At 40.0% G+C, this 24833-nt stretch overlaps 1 protein-coding gene across 3 annotated transcripts in view; it reads right to left on the bottom strand.

Moving 5' to 3' along the window:
- Window positions 1-23300, bottom strand: part of SLAIN2 (SLAIN motif family member 2) — an 82284-nt gene extending 58984 nt beyond the window's left edge. For 2 of the 3 annotated variants that reach the window (XM_066387737.1, XM_066387738.1), the window contains exon 1: window positions 21730-23298. In XM_066387737.1, coding sequence (XP_066243834.1) covers window positions 21730-22118 — 389 coding nt within the window. In that variant the 5' untranslated portion in view covers window positions 22119-23298. Of the gene's footprint in view, window positions 1-21729 lie in introns of all 3 variants that reach the window. The other variant, XM_066387740.1, reaches the window with a different exon arrangement.
- Between the last annotated feature and the right edge of the window lie 1533 nt (window positions 23301-24833).

Here is a 24833-nt window from a genome sequence, read left to right as displayed (position 1 = left end):
GTTTTAAGTGAGAGGAGGAGGGGTTATAGTGAGACAGACTCCCACATGTACCCCAACTGAGATCTACCAGGCAACCCCTGTCTGGGGACAATGCTCTGTTGTAAATCAACTGAGCAATTTTTAGCACCTGAGGCCAAGGTGCTGGAACAACCAAGCTATCCAAGGGCAATGCTCAAACCAATCAAGCCATTGGCTACAGAAGGGGAAGAGGGAGACAAGGGGGAGGAGTAGGAGGAGAGAAGCAGATGGTCACTTCTCTTGTGTGCCCTGACTGGGAATTGAACCCTAGACGTCCACACGCAGGGCCGACACTCTATCCACTGGGCCAACCATCCAGCGCCTCAGTCCCTGAATTTTAAAAAGAAAATCCCTAATAAAATTATTTGCAACAATTATATATATCATCACCTCTGCTCGTTTCTTACAAACACAAAATTTCTTTAAAATAACCATTTTGCCTACTAACATTTTTTCAATCTGACACTTTTGAATTTTTAAAATAATAATATATGGCTTAATAATAATATATGTACCCAGCACCATGGTGGCAAAAGGAGGCAATATAAAATGGGCCACCTGGTCTGGTCTCCCTTTCTCCTACCCGCATGTCTCGGCAGGGCTCAGTGGGGAGCTGATCTCACACCCCATCCGTCTGGAAGTAGGTAGTGTGACTCCCTGATCCACTTTTGCTGAAGTGATATCAGAAGTGCCTAGCAGAGACCTAAACACCCACCCCCATTCAGGCCCATGCACTACATATAAATAAGGTAACTTTATTTGAAAACTAGCTGTACCCAGCCACGCGTTGCTGTGGCTCAGTCTGGTTAAATGGAAAAGAAAGAAAAGAGAAAGCGCACGTTTCTAATATGTTTAATTTCACAATGCTTGTGGGTATACAATATTTTTTGTTGTTTCATTGTGCAGATATAAAGATTGTCTGGTGTGCCGACTCTAGAATATGCAACATATAATTGTCCATGTGAGAAGCAATCTGTGTCTAGATCTAAACCGCACTATTCTAAAGACTGGCCCTGAGCTTTGTTGATGGTGATTGCAAACGCCAATCGAATTGGGAACTGCAATCTCTTAAATTGAAATGGCATATCTGTTGGAATCATAGGAATGCTAGGAATGAGGACATCTTCACCTTTGAAAGGTCCTGTCAAGATTGTTGCTTCTACAACGTAGCTCATTAATTTTTTTACTGCAAGCCGTGTGCCATTGCAAAGCTTTGACTGGTTGATATTTCGCAACATGATAATTGGCATGCCGATTTTCAACTGCAGTACGTGCGGTGGCATTCCTGGCAGATCGAGTGAATTCAAAAATTCTGTTGGATAATTAACCGCTTCATCCGCTTCCACAACAGTGTCAATGGACTGTATGTGACTGCCTCATTTTGAATGTCAGACTGAATAATATTGTTAAATTCGTAGATGTCTTTGTTCTTGACCGCAAGAATAGCTCATTCACTCAGCCAATCATGATTCTTAGAATTGGTTTGGATATTGGGAAATACTTTTTCAACCAATTCTTCTTTTTCTTTTTTTTTCCCCTGTATTTTTCTGAAGCCGGAAACGGGGAGAGACAGACTCCCGTATGTGCCCGACCGGGATCCACCCGGCACGTCCACCAGGGGGCGACGCTCTGCCCACCAGGGGGCGACGCTCTGCCCACCAGGGGGCGATGCTCTGCCCCTCCAGGGCGTCGCTCTGTTGTGACCAGAACCACTCTAGCGCCTGGGGCAGAGGCCGAAGAGCCATCCCCAGCGCCTGGGCCATCTTTGCTCCAGTGGAGCCTCGGCTGTGGGAGGGGAAGAGAGAGACAGAGAGGAAGGAGAGGGGGAGGGGTGGAGAAGCAGATGGGCGCTTCTCCTGTGTGCCCTGGCCGGGAATCGAACCCGGGACTTCTGCACGCCAGGCTGATGCTCTACCACAGCCAACCGGCCAGGGCCAATTCTTCTTTTGACATCACTAAATTGCAGAAGTTATGAGGCAATGAAATTCGTTCTGAGGTCAGATCAACCGGCACCTTTCCGTTCCCAATTTCCAGCAATTGATTTGAGAATATCTCAGCTGATCGATCGTTTTGCAGCTGGACACACATATTTGTAGTTAATTTTAACGTCTTTACGTGTCGCCACAAAGTAGAATATTTCAGGCAAGCATTTATTTCATCCGCTGGTGTTGATTGAGGAATTACAGGTAATGTTTGCCTGAAATCTCCTGCAAGCAATATTAATACATTCCCAAATGGTCCAATGTTTCCACGCAAATCTTGCGATGATCGATCAAGAGCCTCAAGCGATTTTTTGTGCGCCATTGTGCATTCATTCCAAACAATAAGTTTGCATTTCTGCAATACTTTTCCCATGCCGGATGCTTTGGAAATGTTGCACGTGGCAGTTTCAATGAATTGCATGTTCAATGGCAATTTCAAAGCGGAATGAGCAGTTCTTCCACTTGGTAGCAATGTCGCAGCTATTCCAGACGATGCAAGAGCTAAGTCTATGTCATTTTGGGATCGAATTGCTGCCAGAATCAATCTAATTAGGAATGTTTTACCAGTTCCTCCTGGCACATCTAAGATTTCTCCAACCCTGTTATTGACAGTTTGTATTATTTGATTGTAAATGCCCTTTTGCTCAAGCGTTAGCTTAGGAATATTTGATTGCACATACGACACAAGATCACCCGTGTTGTAATTTTGTTCACGACGCAATTCTACATCAAACGAAACAGCAGCAGATCAATTTGGTGATGGCATTCCCAATTGATTGAGAACTTTGCGATTTCTAAGCACAAATTTTCAATCATTATCAACGCTTCGTTATAGATTTCTGCTGTAAAATCCATGTTCATATTTGAATTTTCCTTGCATATTCGATGGAAAATATCTTCAGCCATGTGTAATTTATATTTCTCCCATAACACTGAAATGGAATCGTAAAATATTTAGTATAGCATGTGTTGCTTTTATGTCCAACAGATGGCGCTATTTTTTAAAAAAAAGCATGTTTTTACCTGTCACAGGTGTGACATCTATATAATAGTAGGTATATAAAAACATAAAAACAGGTGCGCCTTTGAATGCAACGTTGTGTCAAATTTCAAAGCAATCAGTGAAGAACTTTCGGAGATTTAAGATTTTTGAACAAACGAACATTTACATTTTTATTTATATAGAAGATAAGAAATATAATAATTATGAGTCTCACAAAATAATGTCCAGACTGTCCAGAATATGACTAGAAAATACTTATCGTACCAAGAACACAATTCAGAAAATTAGTCAATTTGAAAACAAACAGCAAAATTAAATAAACAAATAAATAAATAAAATTAAATAAACAAATAAATAAATAAAAGTATTGTGGTTAGATATAAATCTAACCACAGCAAAATAATAACCAGAGAGCTGTAGTTTAAAAGAAGAAACATTACTATATACAAAGAGAAACATATCAATAAGTCAGGAAAATATAATAATTTAAATGTAAACAAACCTAGTAACAGTAATAAAATTGAAAGGAAAAAGAAACAATTCAGAAATTTTGTTTATGAGTTCAAATGCTATAGAAATGTTTACCAAACCTATGTACTCAATTGATCAATGTCACCCTGCTAAATTTAATTTTCTAATGTTTTGTTTGCTTTATTTTTTTTCCTGTAATTCTCTTAAATTTTGCTCTTTAAAGGCAATGATGCTATATGAATAAATATATGGAGTTTTATAAAAAAATATTTTTCAGTTTTTCAAAAGCCCCATCTCAATTACTTAAAAAAAAAACAACAAACAAACCTGGAGACTCAGTAAGGATACAGAAAACTTAAACATTATCAATCAATTTTACCTAACCAACAGTAATAGAATACATATTCTTTTTTAAGTGCACATGGAACTTTCTCCTAGATAGACCATCATCTAGACCAGGGGTAGTCAACCTTTTTATACCTACTGCCCACTTTTGTATCTCTGTTAGCAGTAAAATTTTCTAACCGCCCACTGGTTCCACAGTAATGGTAATTTATAAAGTAGGGAAGTAACTTTACTTTATAAAATTTATAAAGCAGAGTTACAGCAAATTAAAGCATATAATAATAATTAATTACCAAATACTTTATGTTGGATTTTCACTGTTTGGCAGAATAAATCTTTATAAAACAACTTACTATAGTTAAATCTATCTTTTTATTTATACTTTGGTTGCTCCACTACTGCCCACCATGAAAGCTGGAATGCCCACTAGCGGGTGGTAGGGACCAGGTTGACTACCACTGATCTAGACCATAAAATAATTTTTCTGAATATAAAAGAATTAATATTCATCAAAGTGTGTTCTCTGACCACACTATAGTTAAATTAGAAACCAACAACAGAAAGAAATTTCATAAATCTGAAATATTTGAAAATTATAAACATATTTTTAAATAACCACAGTTCAAAGAACACATCACAAGAGAAATTAGAAAATATAACTATAATATACTGATAGATATATAATAAAGCTAATTAATCACTTAGAGGAAAATTTATAATTTTAAACACATTACCAGGAAAGAAAAGAGGTCTCAGATCAACAATCTAAACATTAAAAAATAGCATGACCTGGTGGTGGCACAGTGGATAGAGTGTCAGACTGGGAGGACTCAGGTTCAAAACTCCGAGGTCGCTAGCTTCAGCGCTGGCTCATCTGGCTTGAGCGTGGGCTCACCAGCTTGAGCATGGGGTTTGCTGTCTTGAGCGGTGGGCTCAGCAGCTTTAGCATGGGCTTTGCTGGCTTGAGCATGGGATCACAGATATGACCCCATGGTTGCTGGCTTGAGCCCAAAGGTTGCTGGTGAGCCCAAGGTCGCTGGCTTGAGCAAGGGGTTACTTGCTCTGCTGTAGCCCACCCAGTCAAGGCACATACAAGAAAACAATCAATGAACAACTAAGGAGCCACAACGAAGAACTGATGCTCCTCATTTCTCTCCCTTCTTGTCTGTCTGTCCCTATCTGTCCCTGTCTGTCTGTCTGTCTCTCTCTCACACACACACAGATTAAACATTAAAAAATAACAGCAAATTAGTTAAACACCCAAGACAGTAAAAAGGAAAGAAATTGTAAATATTGGTAGAAATTGATGAAATAGAAAAAGAGGAAAAATGCTTGCTCTTTGAAATAATAAAAAATTGACAAATCTTTAGATTTACCTAAAAAAAACCCCATGAATTACCAAAATCAGAAATAATAATCTGAGTGAACACTGCTAAAAACACTACCAACATTAAAAGGATTTTATTATTACAAGTGAATAATATTATAAGGAACTATTATGAACAACTTTATGCCAAAGAACAGATAACTTAGAGAGGTTAGTTAAATTCCTTAGAAAGATACAAGTTATCAAATAGAATTCAAGAATAAATACAGTCTGATGATATTTATAAAAAGAAATTAAGTTAGTAATTAGAAATCTTCTTGGGGAAAAAAGCCCAGAGCCAGATGCCCTCACTTAGTAATTTTATCAATATTAAGGAAAAGTTAATACTAACCCTATACAAACTTTGTTAGAAAAATAAATCTAATGGTGAAAGACTGAATGCTTTTCCTAAGACTGGTAACAAAGTTAAGGATATACATTCTCATTTCTATTCAGCTCTGTACTAGAGTGTCTTGCCAGTGCAATAAGGCAAGAAAAAGAAATTAAAGGCATCATCATTGCAAAGAAAGAAGTAAAACTGTCTTTATTCACAAACAATCTAATCCTGTATATAGAAAATTCTTTGTAGGAACCTAGCAAACAACCCAACGCAAATGTGTTCAGCAAGGTTGCAGGATATATAAAATCAGAAGGCAAAACAAATCAACAATTCTATATATTATCAATGAACAATTTGAATATGAAATAAATATAAACTTTCATTTAGAACAGCATCAAAAAGAATAAAATACTTAGGAATAAGTTTAAGAAATGAAGTGGGAGAGCTGCACTCTGAAAATGACAAAATGTTGCTGAAATTACAGACAATAAATAAATGGAGAGATGTGCCATGTTCATATCTACAGACTCAATACTGACAAGATGTTAATCCTTCCAAATTGACCTATCTACAGAATCAACATGATTCCTACAAAAATTTCAGCAGGCATTTTCACAGAAGTTGACAAGCTAACTTTAAACTTTATATGAAAATGTAAAGGGAAAACAATGGATAAAACAATTATGAAAAAGAAAACCCTTTTCTTAAAACATTAAAGAACCTCTGGCCTTGCTCTCTTCTACTCCATTCTATACTGCAGCCAAATTGTTTTCTGAAATGGAAATCTGACTTTATAATATTTCCCTGCTAAAAATTCTGTGCTAGTTTCCTTTATTCCCTTAGGATAGTCTTCCTAAAAAGTGGCTCCCACAGCCACTTAAGATGAAACAATGAAAAAACTGGTTCAGTACTTTTTTAAAAAGCTTTATTTCACTAATCTAAATAACAGCCATATGGTACTAAATTCTATTCCAGGAAAGAGCTTTTGCTTCTAGGTCATTTGTACACGCTGTTCCCCTTGCCTGAAACATATTCAATTCTACCTCTTGTTTACCTCACCCTCCTCTGTCTACCTCAGTCAGCCCATTCCTACTTTCTACTGAGTTTCAGCTTACATGTCACGTCTTCAGGGAAACCTTCCTTGAATACCTCTCATAAAACTATATAAGGTATCCCCACAATGTACAACATATTGAAGTAAGGTTGTTTTTTTTTTTTTTACCAAAGCATCTTTGCAGCCGCTTAGGTATGTCCTATCAAAGAGGAAATTTCATCTCCCTCATTCCAATTACAGAAGACAATTTATACTTTCTTCAGTTTTGTTCTTTTAAAATTTTATATTTGTATTTATAAGTTGAGAGAGACATTTAAAAAAATGTTAGAGGTGGTAAAAATGCTACAATATAGATGAACTTCAAAAACATTATGCTAAGTAAAAGAAGCCAGCCACAAAAGACCATATACTGCACAATTTCACTTATATGCAATGTCTAGATAGGCAAATGTATGAGACAGAAAGTAGATGGGTGGTTGCCTAAGGATAAAAGAGGGAGTACAAGAAGAGGATGGCAAGTGCCAGCTAATGGGTACAAAGCTTCATTTGAGGAAAATATTCTAAAACAGGATTACAGTGATGATTGTACTACTCTGTAAATGTAATTAAAATCACTGAATACTTAAAATCACAGTATACTTTAAAAAAGTTGTATTTTTTGATATGGAAGTTGTATTTCAATAAGGCTGTTTGAATTGGCTTTTCAATATATCACTTTTTCCCTTAGAACAATCATTAAAAGGAATTAAACCACATTAAATGCAATTTATGTACTGTTAGATACTTAAACAACTAGCAGAAATGTAATTAAGAATATGAATATTATGAAGCTGACAATAAAAAAATCATATGTTGGCCCACATATCACATACCTATATAGTTATGACTGGTTTTTAGAGGACTAGCATCAGTTTTATCAATAATAATGGTAATTATTAGTAAAGCAAATTCATTCATAAAACCTTAGAACAGAACACTTTATAAGCACTGAAGTAAAATTAGCTGCAGGGTAGGATACATACATAAATAGCAGGTGTGATGGCAGAACACAACATGGTGAACCAAAACAAAGGACAGAGCAGTCAGAAGAAAAGCTTTAAAGTACCGAACGCCAAACTTTTAGACAGTGAAACTCTACGCTTCCATTTTCATTTCCGGACTCTCTTGATTCTCATTCCAGTATAGCATGGATGTTTCTTAATTTTAAGAAAATCAAAACAATTTTGATACTCCCTGAGATACTACAGAACTGTTGCTGGAAACTATTTCTATAAAAAAAACGCACTTCTAGCACTGATGTACCAGGAATAAACATGCTCTATTACTGATTTACTGATATTAGTCTGACTAGCCAGAAAGTAGAACTAAATAAGAATGTACCAACAAAGTAGGCTTATAGAGGAATTTTTATAAAATATTAAATCCAATTTGTTGCTCTTATAACCATGATTCAATATCACCAGTTTAGTTATCCAAGTTGTGTATTCTGTAATAAATTAAAGGTATATAATCAATCCTGTGCTTTCACCTCTAGCCAAATTCTCATTACAGTTGACTGGCGGCCGGCACTTGAATAAACCTTTCCTTCTCATCAGCATCTGTCTCACAAGTTTGGCTTTTGATGGCAGCAGGCAGCCAGACCTGCAGACCATTTTTCTGATTTCACTAAGGTCTACCCAGTGAGAGGAGGGGAGGCAGAGAAAGACTTCCACATGTGTCCCTACTGGGATCCACTGGCAGGCCCACTAGGGAGCAATGCTTTGCCCATCTGGGGTGTTGCTCCATTGTTCAGCAACTGAGCTCTTCTCAGTACCTGAGGAGGAGGAGGCCATGGAGCCATCCTCAGCGCCCAGGACCAACTTGCTCCAATAGAGCAATGGCTGCAGGAGGGGAAGAGAGAGAGAGAGAGAGAGAGAGAGAGAGAGAGAGAGAGAGAGAGAGAGGTGAGGGGGGGAGGGGTAGAGAAGCAGATGGGTGCTTCTCCTGTGTGCCCTGACTAGAAATCGAACCTGGGACATCCACATGCTGGACAACACTGTACCACTAAGCCAGCCAGCCAGGACTGATGTATATATATTTAAATATAAGTATCATATTTAACCTAAACAACAGGTTAGCCTAGAATACCAGGTAACTGAAGTGCTAATGATAATTTGGCAGTTTTTTTTTTTTGTTATGTGCCAGAGTAGGAAGAGAAGATGTTATTCTATACTCTGCTTACATAATTTAAGTTAATATTAAGACCCATCCAGGCATTCTCTTCTCTTTTTCTTTTGAGTCATAGAGAGAGAAATATAAGAGTTCGTACAGGTAAGGATTACTAAAGTATATTGCATACTGAGATAGTCAGAAAGCATAAAATACATTTCGGGGACAGATAGTATTTTTAGAACTGTCATTGCCCTGCAGAGAAACCCAAGTTATTCCTCTATTGTTAAGACTTTATAGTTATGTGTATATATACAAATTATATGTAATTATTTAACTATCTCTCATATGTGACTCTAAGTTGTCAAGAACAAGAATAAAATATTTCACATCATCTCTCTTCTTTAGCAAGAGACAGAGAGAGAGACAGACAGAAAGGGAGAGAGATGAGAAGCATCAACTCATAGTTGCTGCACCTTAGCTGTTCAATGATTGCTTTCTCATGTGCCTTGACGGGGGGGGGGGGGGGGGGGGGGAGCTCCAGGCAAACCAGTGACCCCTTGCTCAAGCCGATGACCATAGGCTCAAGCCAGGGATCTTGGGCTTCAAGTCAGCGACCTTTGGGCTAAAGCCAGTGAGCATGGAGTCATGTCTATGATCCCATGCTCAAGCCAGTGACCACATTCTCAAGCAGGATGAGGCCACTCTCAAGCCAGCAACCTCGGAGTTCCAAACCTGGGTCCTCAGCATCCCAGACTGATGCTCTATCTACTGCACCACCGCTTGGTCAAGTCACACCATCTCTTATGATCCATCCTCACACTCAAAGAAAACTGCCTGGAACAAGTAGAAAGGAACCTGATATTGCAGAATTAAGAATTCATAACAGAGCACTGCATTTCTTCCTGAAAAATTACAACCATGGAAATCTAGTTATTCTTAATTGTACCAATTCAGCTGTAAGATCAGAATTAATACCCAAAACAACTAAATAGGATCTCTCCCAAGTGACAGTAATCGAATTATCCCAGTTTAAGAGGCAAAATGTAATCTATTCTCCAGTCCCTTAAACTTTCTCTTTCTCACCAGTTTTCGTATGACTTACGAAGTTTAATTACACTTGAAAGAAAATACACATTATAAGTGCAAAAACTGAGCTCTTCTACTTCTTTACTTTCTATATCATATAATACTAGATATTTGTTTTTACTACTTTATTCTATGTTTATAAGAAACTTTTAAAACTTGAAGTCTTTTGGCCCTGGCCGGTTGGCTCAGCGGTAGAGCGTCGGCCTAGCGTGCGGAGGACCCGGGTTCGATTCCCGGCCAGGGCACACAGGAGAAGCGCCCATTTGCTTCTCCACACCTCCGCCGTGCTTTCCTCTCTGTCTCTCTCTTCCCCTCCCGCAGCCAAGGCTCCACTGGAGCAAAGATGGCCTGGGTGCTGGGGATGGCTCTGTGGCCTCTGCCTCAGGCGCTAGAGTGGCTCTGGTCGCAACATGGCGACGCCCAGGATGGGCAGAGCATCGCCCCCTGGTGGGCAGAGCGTCGCCCCATGGTGGGCGTGCCGGGTGGATCCCGGTCGGGCGCATGCGGGAGTCTGTCTGACTGTCTCTCCCTGTTTCCAGCTTCAGAAAAATGAAAAAAAAAAAAAAAAAGGAAAAACAAACAAACAAACAAAAAAACTTGAAGTCTTTTTGTTTCATCATAACCAACTATCTTTTTTTTTTTTTTTGCATATACATGATTTTCTAATAGTCTAGCCCTAATCTTTCTCCTGGGTGTTGGTCACAGAGCTCTAATTGCTTATTACAAATATCCCCCCCAAAATCAAATACTCTCAAACAAACCTAAAGTAGTGTCATTATTTTCTAGTCAACAAATGAAATTTTTTATGCTAACTTGGACTATTTTCTCTCTCCACATAGTCAACACATCCTATTAATTCATTAATGTCCTTCAAACCCTTCCCTTCCTTTTTATGTTCACTTACTTCACTCTAGACTCTCACCTCACCCAATATGAACTACTATTACACTAATTTCAACTGGTTTCCCCATACCAGACTTTGCACCCTTCTAATCTACTTTGTATCCTCTATCATTTAGCTCTATAAAACAGTGATTTTCAACCTTTGTTTCTCACACACTCAAACTAATTACTAAAGAAAAAGGGGCCCTGACCTCTTCTTCCTTAGTAACTAATTTATTTGTGCCATGAGATGAAAATGGTTGTATTTAGTCAGGGGCACTGACCTTAGTAATTAGTGTGCATTTGTGCCATGAAAAAAAAAGGGTGAAAATCACTGCTCTAAAACACAATCAGTATAACACTGTTTCACAGCTCAAAAATTTTCCCAGTGGATATACAGTAGTCTCAGCTTAATTTTCAAGATCCTATGCTCTCTGATCCAAAACTACATCCTCTGATCATCTCTCCCAAGTACTCCTGTACAAAATCCTTTTGTCTAGCCAAAAATGGCCAAGTAAATGTTCACTTCATGCATCATGGACAATTTAACGAGAGATGTCTTTGCTCATAGTGGGGGGGGGGGGGGATTCCTTTCCATTTTACTTGTCTAACCCAACCCAAGTCTTAGTTCAAGACTTATCTTTTCACAAGGCTTTCCAAATGCCATAGTTCTGACTACTCCTTATCATCTTAACAAAGTACTCTACTCATAGTAGGTATTCAATAATTGTTTGATTGCTTCTAGGGTGACCATTCATCCCAGTCTGCCCATTTAAGTCTGTTGTTTCGGCATCCCAGGATTCCTTTGATTCTCAAATAGTGTTAGGGTTAGTACAATATATTATACGATCACTTTAGTTCTTCCTAGTTTTCAGAACATCACTATTTTATGACTTAGAAATGTATATGAAGCAGTTACTAGAAGATAGTTATTCTTGCAATATAGCACTAAGTATTTCTAGTTAAGTTTGATACCCATACAATATGTATGCTTTAAGACAACATTTGGGTTGATTTTGCCCCAGGGAACACCTAGTAATGTATGGAGATATTTCTGTTTGGCCAGGAATGCTGCTAGACATCCTACAATGGATAGGAGAGCTCCCACAACAAAGAATTATCTGGCCCAAAACATCAATATCCTCATATAAGAAAGTTAGTAAGACCAAAATAATATTTTTTAAATGTGAATGTTTTATAAGAGGAACTAAACAAAACTGATCTTGAATCATTTCGTGTGATATGATGGTTTTCATGCAATCAATTATAATCAGTTGGGATGAAAAGGACGACTATCACTATGGATTCAACACTTTGGTTTGAATCCCATTTTGCCACATGCTTCAGGGCACAAGAGTTTGGTAAAGTTCAGGAGCTCAATTTTCTAGCCCATAAAGGTAACTGTGCCTTCTGTTCCCACCTACATACTACTGCCCCCCTAAACTTTCCAAAACACCATTTTGTTAACAAGAATACTGTAACATTCAAGAATTTTGGAACACTAAAAAGTATGGCTTCCAATACAATGATGCAACTTTATTTCTCACTTGTTCCCCAATGAACTCCACTTAAGTATCTTCATTGGCTTTCTCTTTACCCTAATCAAATACAGCTTTTCCTATTATCTTTATTCTGACAGAACAGCAAGAAATACCTTCCTGCCTGACCAGGCGGTGGCACAGTGGATAGAGCATCAGACTGCGATGTGGAGGACCCAGGTTCAAGACCCCGAGGTCGCCACCTTGAGCGTGGGCTCATCTGGTTTGATCAAAGCTCACCAGCTTGGACCCAAGGTTGCTGGCTGGAGCAAGGGGTTACTCCGTCCGCTGAAGGCCCGTGGTCAAGGCACATATGAGAAAGCAATCAATGAACAACTAAGGTGTCGCAATGCGCAACGAAAAACTGATGATTGATGCTTCTCATCTGTCTTCGTTCCTGTCTTGTCTATCCCTATATATCCCACTCTCTGACTCTGTCTCTGAAAAAAAAAAAAAAGAAATACCTTCCCATCCGTACCTAAGTCTTTTTTTTTTATTTTTTTTATTACAGAGGCAGAGATAGACAGGGACAGACAGACAGGAACGGAGGGAGATGAGAAGCATCAATCATCAGTTTCCCGTTGCGCGTTACGCCTTCTTAGTTGTTCATTGATTGCTTTCTCACATATGCCTTGACCGCGGGCCTTCAGCAGACCGAGTAACCCCCTGCTGGAGCCAGCGACCTTGGGTCTAAGCTGGTGAGCTCTTTGCTCAAGCCAGATGAGCCCGCGCTCAAGCTGGCGACCTCGGGGTCTCGAACCTGGGTCCTTCCGCATCCCAGTCTGACGCTCTATCCACTGCACCACCACCTGGTCAGGCCGTACCTAAGTCTTAAGTGTAAGTTCTCACATTCAACTCCTTATAAACTTTTCTTCCATAAACTGTCACTATTGGTTTCAGAGAGAACCAAATTCTTTGTTCATTCGTCTCCAATCTAATTCAAAGCACCCGGAAGGCTTAGAATCAAGCTCCATTCAGTCATTTAAACAAATATCTGTGTAGCAGCTACCACTGGCCAGGTAAAATGAATTAAGACAAACTAGATTATATCTCACATAGCACTCCTTGTTAGCCTCATTCATGGGCTACCACTGACTAGCACCACACCTACAGTGCCTGCTCATCAAGTTCCAAACCTCTAGATTCAGTTTTTGTGATTCATGAGGTTTTTAACATTTTGTTTCTTAATTCTCTCCAGATCAGCCTTACCTAAAAATAGCCAATGGCAACTAAAAATTTCACTGACAAGTTATCGCAAGACCCATTATCTTCCTCTTAAAGTGGAAATTAGCAGGCTCACTCAAAAGATAATCACATCCTAATATTACTAAATTAAACTACTATTTCTATACCTGCTAGCTACTAATAAAGATATATAATCTCATTATGATGAAGTACAGTACTAATTAGCCATGAAATGCATATTTTAAAACTGCTTAACTTGATAGCATCCATTAAATTCCATTCTTCACGATTATCAGACTCACAAGTCACTAACAAACTTTACCTGGCCCACTCCTGCTTCTTATTTACACCTTTCAAACAAAACAACTATAACAGCCACACACGGTTGGGTACATTTTTATTCTCAATAGAGATAAGCAGAGCTCTTTTATTTTATTTTATGCTTTTATTTATTTATTTTTAAAATTATTTTTATTTATTCATTTTAGTACAGAGACAGAGAGAGAGAGAGAGAGAGAGAGAGAGAGAGAGAACACAGGGGGAAGAGCAGGAAGCATCAACTCCCATATGTGTCTTAACCAGGCAAGCCTAGGGTTTTGAACCAGTGACCTCAGCATTCCAGGTTGACGCTTGATCCACTGTGCTACCACAGGTCAGGCCAGAAGCTCTTGAATGAAGTAGTAGGAGGAATGTGTGTGGGAGGGGTTTCCATCTAGTAAACTGTAGAAGTGGGAAATGGTTTAATTCATCTCATATATTCTAAACCTCTAATTTTTAACTAGACACTACTTTATCTTTCCAAACATTTTCACAAATTTCATGTCAGATATTATGGTACAGTATTATCTTGCTTCTATTTCTTACATTTCAAGCAGATATAATCACTTTTTCTTCTCTTCCCTATAGTTCTTTAACACCCTTAAGAAATCTCAATTTTATTCCACAATTTGAGCCTTTACCCAGATCAAAGTAAACTCTGTTCTGCATTTTTTGAACCAAATCTAGTTTAAAGACTTCCTCTCTAATAAGCTATTTTGTTCCAAAGGTGTCCATTTCCTCCATAAATTTAGATTCCCAAATGAAAGATCCCAGAGGATTTGATTTTCAGTAAATGGAACTGGCAAAAGAAGAACTCATATTACTAAAGGCCTTAAAACCTACATGCTTTTACAAGTTCATTACTATAAGAAACAGTACATTACTGTAACCCAATTCATTTAAATTAAGGTACTTCTTAATTTTATTATTTATTACCCATATTATCTACTTTTTAAAAAATCATGTCAAATTTAAACTAATTTAGAGATATAGGTATATTCCTAACAGAGGGCCAAGGAGGCAGGGTACATAGCAGGAGAAGGGAAGAAGCCCTTGCTTCCCTGGCAAATGTAGAACAGGGATCTGCTTATAGGGTAGCCCCTAAAGACGGAACTGAGGAGAACTGCCCTATCAGTGACCCAGAAGGCTCATGGCATGTAAGCTACACAGCTCTGGAGTTCTTACTTGATATTCCTGGAAAATAAAGAAGTGTTAGAGTTCTCCAAGCAAAAACAGGCTACATGATTTATTTAGGTAAATCTTCTGAATTTGTTAATTTCATTTTTTTTATATGCAGATGATGTTTTGTTGAGTTGTACACTTGAAATCTGTACGGTTTTACGAATCATATCATACCAATAAATTCAATTTTTAGAAAAGTCCCTAATTCTCAAAATAATTATTTTTTTAGTTTTTAAAATGCAAAGTTAAAAATGAAAAGATAAGATCATATACATCAGCTGGCTTGGGCTATCAAGCCAGTTCTATCAAAAACTCATGTCTAAATTTCTTCGCTGGTGATACATAACCTTACTACCACTAAGTAACAGGAAAAACATCAATGGCTTCTTATTTATTTATTTTAAATTTAATTTTTTGAGAGAGAGAGGGAGAGGAAGCGTGAGGGGGAATGAGGGAGACAGAGGAAGAGTGAGAGAGAGATAGAAGCATCAGTTTGCTCCACTCTGTTGTGCATCCTCATACCTGCCTTGACCAGGGAACAGATCCAGTGACCTCGGGTTCCAGCCAGCAACCACAAGATGGAGCCAGCAACCTTGGGATAGAGTGGGGGACCTTGGCGCTCCAGACTGACACTCTATCTACTGCACCACCACTGGCCAAGCAACATCAATGGCTTTTTAATGTACTGTGTTATATTAAGATCTCTACCTATGTGAACACAGGATAACAAAACTGACTTAAATCTTATTACTAGAATTTTTTAATTATAATAGTAATTTGTGTTTATAAATAGGATATTTAGAAATTACAAAAAATACAAAGACGTTTATAACAAGGTACATCTATTACCCTACCAAAGAGACAGACATTACTATTTTGATTAACTTTAAAACTGATTTTTTTTTTAACATCAAACACTGTATCTAGACAGTATTTTTTTTCTTTAATTCATTATGGGAGAGTACAGATTCAACACTGCCATTATGCAAAATATGTGTGAGATTCCTGGCATAAGGTTTATGCAAGAAATTTGGTCTCAGTGTTTTATAGCTTCTCCTCATTTCAACCTAACAGTGCTGACAATCAGATTTATTAAATTTAATGCAATGTAACTGAACCTTACTACATATATTATACAAGATACCATGAGCCTGTTTAGAAACATAAAAATGAATATGATACTGTCCTTTCACTTAAACTGCTCACAATCTAGACAGACCAAAGCACAGGTTGCCATGTTATAGTAACTCTAAAAAATGATATATAAATAGGTGACATTGAAGAGGAAGTAAGCCAAGTGGGAACTTTAGAATCTCACAAAGGACAGAAAAAAGTTGCTCTATGCAGAATGAACATCAAAAGCTCACAGGCATAAATATCTATGAAGTTTTCTGGCAAAAGCAAATAAATGTAGAAAAAGGGTGAATTGGGAATGGACTGCTCAGGACTTTAAATATCTTGCTAACCCATTTTTATTCACTAGACATAAAAATACCTTTTTCAAAACCATACTCAAGAGAAAAAGAATTTACCATTACTGTGGATATTTACAGAAACGTGCCAGTATTTAATTTAAATGTGAATGATTTAATGCCACCAAACTATACACTTAAAAATGGTTAACATGGAAAAAAAATGGTTAACATGGTAAATTCGATATTAACTGTTTTGCTATGATAAAATGGGCCAAAGATCTAAACGTAAGAGCTTAAGTTATTAAACTCTTAGAAAAAAACACAGTAGTAAAACCTCATGATTTTGGATTAGGCAGAGGTTTCTTAGATGCACCAAAAGTAAGCAACAAAAGAAAAAACCCCAGATAAACTGGACTCCATAATATTAAAAACTTTATCCTTCAAAGGACTCCATCAAGAAATTTAAAAAATGGCACACATTATAGGAGAAAATATTTGTAAATTATCTCTCATAAGGGATTAGTATCCAGAATATATAAAGAACTCGTACAACTTAACAAAATAAAGACAGGTAACCTAGTTAAAAAGTGGGCAAATGGTGCCTGATCAGTGGTGGCGCACTGAGTAAAGCATCTACCTGGGACACTAGCTCCCAGGTCTGAAACCTCAAGTTTGCTGGCTTGAGCATAGGCTCATCCAGCTTGAGCATGGGGTCCCCAGCTTGAGTGTGAGATGATTGGCTTGAAACCCAAGGTCGCTGCCTTGAGCAATAGGTCATTGGCTCAGCTTGAGCCCTTAGTCAAGGCATATATGAGAAGCAATCAATGAACAACTAAAGTGCCGCAACTACGAGTTGATGCTTCTCCTTCCTGTCTGTCTCACAAAAAAAGGGGGAGGGAATGCTTAAAACAGACATTTCTCCAAAAAAAACAAACAAATGGCCAATAAATACATGACAAGATGCTGGACATCATTAGTCATGAGGCAAATGCAAGTCAGAACCGCAATGAGATACAAGCTGATGACTACATAACAAAGTCAGTAACAAGTACTGGAAAGGATATGCAGAAACCAACCCTTGTACGCGGCTGGTTGTAATGTAAAATGGTATAAGCCAGTGTGGAAAAGTTTGGTAGTTTCCCAAAAAGTTAAACACGTGTTACCATTTTATCTAGTAATTCCACTCCTAGGGATAAACCCAAGAAAAATGAAAACGCATCCATATAAAATCTTTAACTAAATATTCACAGCAGCAGTTTTTTAAAATAGTTAAATGGTGGAAATAACCCAACTGCCCATCAACTGATGAATAAACAAAATGGGGTAATATTATTCAGACCTAAACGGCAATAAAAAAAGAGAATGTTATGAAACACACACTACAATAGGGATGAACATTGAAAACATACTAAATCAGTGCTTTTCAACTTGTGTGCCACAAGAGGCACAACGATGTACAGCAAGAATTTTTAAAACATGCACTACCTGACTATTTAGTCAGGCGCACTGACCTCTTTTCCCTTAGACTCTCAAATAAAAAAATTTCAATAGTCAACACAATAGCCGTCCAATGTAAATGAATAAAACGTTAAACTATTTATTTTGGTCAGATCGGCAAAAAATATATTTTTTGTATGCCACAGAATTTTAGTAATTAGTTTATGTGTGCCATGAGATTCTATAGATGAGTGGAGCTGGGGTCTGGGAAAATAAGGAGTGACTGATAGCAAGTTGAGAGTTTTTTGTGGGAATAATGAAAATGTTCTGAATCAGAGTGGTAACAATCACACAACTCTGTGACTATACTAACAACAGTCAGTGAATTACACACTTTAAATATATAAATTTTATGTCAACAAATAAAAACTTAAGGAGAAAATAATTACATTGAGATGGCTAGTACAAAAAGACCGGATCAAAATATGCAATGATACTATATAGATAACCAATAATAAGCAGAAACAGTCTTCTTTAGCTTCTGTTTTTCTGCCTGTAGTTTGTTCAAATGGACAGGCCCAATAAACATTCTTCAAAGGAACTGAAGTTCAACTGAAGCAAGGTGATAGATAGTAAGCCTGAAAAAGGTTTATGTCTACCACTGCAAATTAATAGAGAACTGAAATATTTGTCAGTCTAGAATATTATGACATGATACAGAGTGTATCTGACCATACAGGCTCATCATATTAAGCATAAGTAACAGAATTTAAGATTGTTAATGAAATGTTTGGTTTCAAAATAACAGCATTAGCTCAAGCAATTATATTCACCACACAATGCCTTAAGTATCATCTAAAATGCCGAGTATGGTTCTGGAGATCATGATAGTAGTCTTTAAATATTTTAAGTAGTCATTCACATGCAAAACAGATTATACTCGGAAAAAGCAAAAAATAGTGGGAACAGCATAGGCTTTGATGACATAAAGACCTGGTTTCAAATCCTGACTCCATCGTTTACTGTGTTATTTGATGCTTAAGAGAGATTAAGTTTCCTTACCTAGATAATGATACCTATCTCATAAATGGATAAAAATTCAATGCAGTTTAAGTACAAGAATGTTTATAAACTCCCTGGCATAGCCTATGATACACAATGATATTAATTCCTTTCTCTAGACTTTTCCTGGTTGTTCTAGAATAGTGTTTTTTAAATTGAGAGTTACAATCCATTAATGGGTCACAAAATCAGCTTGGTTGTCACCAGTGATTTTTCTAAAGAAACAAAGCAAAAAATATTAGAGGGTACTACATGTATTATAAGTAACTACAGTTGTGTGAGACTTTTGTTTCAATTATTCACATTATTCATATACATGTATGTACTAGCCTATGATGTAAAATGTATTCCTTGTCATGAAGGTGGAGAAAAACAAAAAAGAAAAAAACGTTGTGAAGCCACTGCTGTAGAACACTGTTTTTCAAGTATGTTCTATAGATAATAATTCCTTAGGAGCTCAAATAAATTTAGGAAACTATAACACTTAAGAGATTTACTATATTTAATAAACAATAGTATATCAAAAGTCCAGCATTAAAAAAAAACACCTTTTTTGTTGTTGAACCTTGATTTTCCTGTATATATTTGACCTCAGACTCACCACTATTTTTTCACACAACACCTACTGACAAATTTAGGACAGGCATTATAATGTATCCACTTAGGGGAAAAACATTCCTCTAGATGAAAAAGAAAGTGCAACAGGTATAAGTTAAAGACAATACATTTTTACCTTACTAAGAAAGAAAAAACTCTTGACTTTCGGAATCTTCCTGCACCTGCCACTAATACCCACCCCTAACTTATACTTAAACATATCCCAAAGCACTTTAAATATATTTATCAAATTTCCAAATCACATAATTTTTTTCAGAAAAAGTATAGGACACCCACAATATCAAGAAATACTGCCAGTAGGCAGAAACTACCCAGTTCAAAGAAACTTCTAGTACAGTATTTAAGGAGACTTGCTTTACCTCAACAAACCCTATACTCAGAAACCAAAGCTGCAAGACTGAATCAGTTTCTCCAAGTGGAGTCAATGTGTTCTAATAATACATAATCTAAAATGGGCGGATGAGTGCAACTAATCCTCATTATTAGGGCATCACTATCATCACTGGAAGAGGCATGTGTTATTTAGATTCTGGGTTCTTTTAAACTATATACACACCCAAGATTTCTTTGGGAGGCTGTGATTTCACACCAATATGAAAAATTGTCATATCATAGTTCTAATTTATCACTTGACAATAAAATAAAGGCTTGATGTCATATATTCAAGAGCACTTCTGTAATTCAAACCACCCTAATTGGTAGTTACAAATATCTGACTCTGTTCTAGCAGTTGGCAGAGCATAAAATTCCCTTCCTACTCTCCCTCCCTCCAAAGCCACCTCTCATTCTTAAAGTTGACCTCAACTTCTTTGGACTAGTATTTTCTTCACCATTTCTGAGCACTCTTGGTACTTTTTGTTTGGTTTTTTTTTTGTTTTGTTTTTTTTTTTTGGCAATTCACTGTATATACATCCAGGTTAATTAACTGTATAAAACTTGGCTCCTAACAAGCAGGTAACTAACCTAATGAACAGGGATCAGCTTCTAAGAATCTTTAGACTCTCCCACAAGATCTTGTAAATATTTCTTGATTTAAATAACTAGTCTTAGGAGTAATAGTAGACAGTCTTGGAGCACTTACAATGTATGTCAGACCCAGTGCTTAAAAGCATACACGGATTATTTCAATCTTCACAACTTTATGGAGTTAAGAACTATTTTTTTTTTTTTTTTTTATCAAACAGAGGAAGAAAATGTGGCTCAGAGTAACTTGCCCAAGGTCATACAACTAGTAAGTGGCAGCCAGGGCCCGAATCCAGGCAAAGCTCTTAACTACCTCAGAACACTGTCAAGTTGCGGTCCTGCAATATCCGAGTCCATGAAGGATTTAGATTTCACTAACTTAAAAGTTTCAATTTCAACAAAGAATAGAAACATACTAGCTAAAAATGAAAACTTTATAAAGGGGTAAATTAAGAGGAAGCATTTCCTACAGACATCTTTATGTGGTTGCAATAAAATATGAGGGAAATCACCTCCACGTCCTTTCTATTTATGGAAGCGATGATATTACGGTGTGGGTCACAATTTTATCAAGAAGTTGGCTTATGAAAATTCAGTTTTGGCTTTCCAAGAGCCTATGTAAAAATGGAAAGAAAAGATGAATGTGATAACTGTCCAGCTCCAAAAAATGCCAGACTCGATTCTTATTTAAAAAAATAAGATCCAGGGCTCCTGTTCTACCCTTGACTCGACACAAAGCAGCACCATCCTCTGCCCTCTCCACACAAAGCAAGCTTTACCCCACCACCCAAAGGGGAGTGCTGAGTCCCACGGCCGCCAGAAATGTACCTATCTCCTACTCGTCCAAAACACTCACCACCGCACAAACTGAGACCACTATGGTCTGTCCCCGCTCCCGGCGGTACTTCATCAAGCAGACCCCTCCCCGACCTACAATATGCCCAGACCACCATCCCAAAGCCAGTATTTCATTTCACACAAAGCAGGATCCCTTCCTACAAAGCAGTTTCCCACCTCCGACTCCTCCCTCGGCGAGCAGCCCTTCCCGGGCTGTGCCAACCCATAGACCGCAACGGGATCCAAAACCCAAAGGGTCCAACAACCCAGAGCAGACCTAGCTACTAAACCCTCGCACGCCTCGAACCCCCAACTCCGGCTGACCCTTCCCCAGCCGGAGCAAGAACACCCCGAACCCCCGTCCGAGGGCCGACCCGGCTACACAAAGCTACGTGTCCTAGCAGGGGGACCCCCGGAACACGCTCTCCGCCCCCGGCTCGTCCCCGCCCAGCCCCGGGCCGGCGCCCCACGCTCACCAGCTCTCCTCCTCCTCCTCCCAGCCTGACAGGCGCTCCAGCTCGTCGGGCCGCAGCGGCTCCACCTCGTCCAGCACGCCGCCCTCGCCGGCTGCCAGCAAGGAGCTGGCGTCCCGCAGCTCCTCGCTACTCGTGCGCCTCGGGCCCGACCCAACCCCGCAGCTCGACCTGACGTTGAGGCCCAAGGGGAAGCCCCGAGGGGACGCCGAGCCCGAGGAGGGAGTGGACGCGCCGGCTCGGACCGGGCTGCCGGGCCCGAGGGAGCCGGAGCCCTGCACGGCCCCCGAGCGACTCCTCAGCTGTTCGTTCTGCTTCTCCAGCTTCTTCACCAGCTCCTGCAGCTTCCGCACCTCCTGGTCCGCGTTCACGTTGGAGTTAACGTCCTCCATCCCGGCCCCGCCGCTTCTGCCGCCCGCCACCCGCTCGGGCTCACAGCGACCGGGAGAGAGCCGGAGCGAAGAGGCGCCGCCGCCGCCGCCGCTCACTCTAGCCGAGGCGCCGGCATAGAGCAGGGCCAGGCCCCTCCACCAGCGTCCCCCCAGCTCGGGTTCCGAAGCGCTGCTGCCTCCAGCCGACCCGCCTCATCTGCGCCGGCTCCAGGATTGGGGGAGGCGGCGCCAATATCCGGCCGCGGCAGCCATCTTCCCTCCGTCCCTCCGCCCCCCGCAGCCCGGCCCCGTCGGTGACCTCAGAGCGTCGGGAGTGGACGCGGCCGGGACCGGCGCTGAGAGGACCCGGTGCCAAGCTATCGGAGGGGCGATGCCGTGGGCGGGGCTTATGCCGGAAGGGGCGTGGCGGCGGCGGAGGTGGGTCGCTGCGGGGCTGGCTTGGAGAAGGCATTCCCGCCGCAGGCGGGGCACGAATGACGAAGATGAACTCTCATTGGTGGAAGAGGAATGTTGACTTGGCCCGGTTGGGGGCTGATCCCGAACCCGGACTCTGGTTCATTCCCGGTCTATTGGTCTTGAGTGGGGGCGTGTTGTAGTGTAGTCTCTAGCGCGAAACAGCAGCATGTGCGACCAGCGACAGGATCCTGTATTCCTTCTCTGCTGGTTCTCGAATGAGCGCTCAACTGAGCTCCAAGAAAGACAGTTCACTCTGTTCAGCAAATATTTATAAGATGCTTACTTGAAATAGGAGATTGGCAGGACTAGCGGGAGCCTCAGAGACCATCTGTGCTCATCTCTGCAAATGAGAAAACAGAATCCCAAATGCTTACTAGAGATCTAAGGTCAAAATAATAACCATAAAGTGTTGAGTGCTTACCATGGGCCAGATACTGGGCTAAATACTTTAAAGACATTTATCTCATTGGTTAAAACATAGTTTTTTCTACTTCAAAGTGGAATATAGAAAACCGCTCCTCTCTTCTAGCCTTTGTTTCTGAATTGATGCCTAATCTCTTTGGATCAATTTTCTTTGGTAAAACTTTTGCATAGTGTGTCTTGACTTTTTAAAAGTATATTAAAAGTGCTTAATAAATATGTTGACATATACCAATGAATGTTGAAAAATGTATGATTGTAAAAATGTGCCTTCCCTGGCACCCGTTTAGAATGTGTATTACAGGCAGCAATACCAAAAAAAACACTTAAATGCTTTGTTGTGATCACTATTATTCCTCTTCATGTGTCGATTGTGTACTACTTGGCTTGTGTTTGCACATTTCCTCTAATTGCCTCCTCCACCCGTAGCTAATAATAATCCAGTCCTATCATACCTGGGTGTGGACTCACAGGCCATGGCTTGCTTCAACTCTTTAGCCTTTCTGTGCTGTATTTTCTTCCTTTTTTATAGAATTTATGGGGGTGACACTGGTTAACAAAATGGTTACAGGTGCACACTTCCACAACACATCATCTGTACAATGTACTGTGTGTTCACCACCCAAAGTCAAATCTCTGTCCATCACCATTTATCCTACCTATGTGCTTTCCTCCACGGCCTTAGCACCCCCCCCCCCCCCCCCATGGAAATCACCACACTAATTTCCTTGAGTTCTTCCTCTTTTTTGCTCAGTCTCTCCATCTCCCCACTCAGTCCCCCAAACCCTTTTAACTGACTGCTGTCAGCTTGCTCTCTATGAGTCTGTCTCTATTTTGCTTGTTAGTTCACTTTGTTCATTAGATTCCACTATGAGTGAAATCGTATAGTGCTTGTCGTTTTCCGACTGGCTTATTTCACTTAGGATAATGCTCTCAAGGTCCATGCTGTCACGAAGGGTAAGATTTTCTAGGCCCTGGCCGGTTGGCTCAGCGGTAGAGCGTCGGCCTGGCGTGCGGGGGACCCGGGTTCCAATCCCGGCCAGGGCACATAGGAGAAGCGCCCATTTGCTTATCCACCCCTGCCCCTCCTTCCTCTCTGTCTCTCTCTTCCCCTCCCTCAGCCAAGGCTCCATTGGAGCAAAGATGGCGGGGCGCTGGGGATGGCTCCTTGGCCTCTGCCCCAGGCGCTAGAGTGGCTCTGGTCTCGGCAGAGCAACCCCCGGGAGGGGCAGAGCATCGCCCCCTGGTGGGCAGAGCGTCGCCCCTGGTGGGCGTGCCGGGTGGATCCCGGTAGGGCGCATGCGGGAGTCTGTCTGACTGTCTCTCCCCGTTTCCAGCTTCAGAAAAAAGCAAAAAAAAAAGATTTTCTTTTTTATGGTGGACTAGTCTTCTATCGTATAAATGTACTACAGTTTTTTTGTTTGTTTGTTTGCTTTTTAGCAAGAGTGTGAGAGAGAGAAGAGGGACGGATAGATGAGAAGCATCAAGTCGTAGTGTGGCACCTTAGTTGTTCAGTGATTGCTTTTGCATACATGCTTTGATGGGGGGGGGGGGGGTGGAGTGCTGCAGCCAAACCAGTGACCTCTTGTTCAAGCCAGAGACCTTGGGCTTCAAGCCTGCGACCTCTGAGCTCAAACCAGTAACCATAGGGTCATGGCTATGATCCAACACTCAGGCCGACCCACGCTCAAGTCCGATGCGCCCGTGCTCAAGTCATCAATCTCAGGGTTTCAAATCTGGGTCCTCAGCATCCCAGACTGATGCTCTGTCCACTGCACCCCCACCTGGTCAGGCTGTACCACAGCTTTTTAATCCACTCATTTACTGATGAACACTTGG

This window comes from Saccopteryx leptura, chromosome 5, assembly GCF_036850995.1.
Source record: "Saccopteryx leptura isolate mSacLep1 chromosome 5, mSacLep1_pri_phased_curated, whole genome shotgun sequence".
Lineage (NCBI taxonomy): Eukaryota > Metazoa > Chordata > Mammalia > Chiroptera > Emballonuridae > Saccopteryx > Saccopteryx leptura.
Note: the sequence above shows the minus strand (reverse complement) of the source record. Positions and strands in the feature narration are given on the sequence as shown.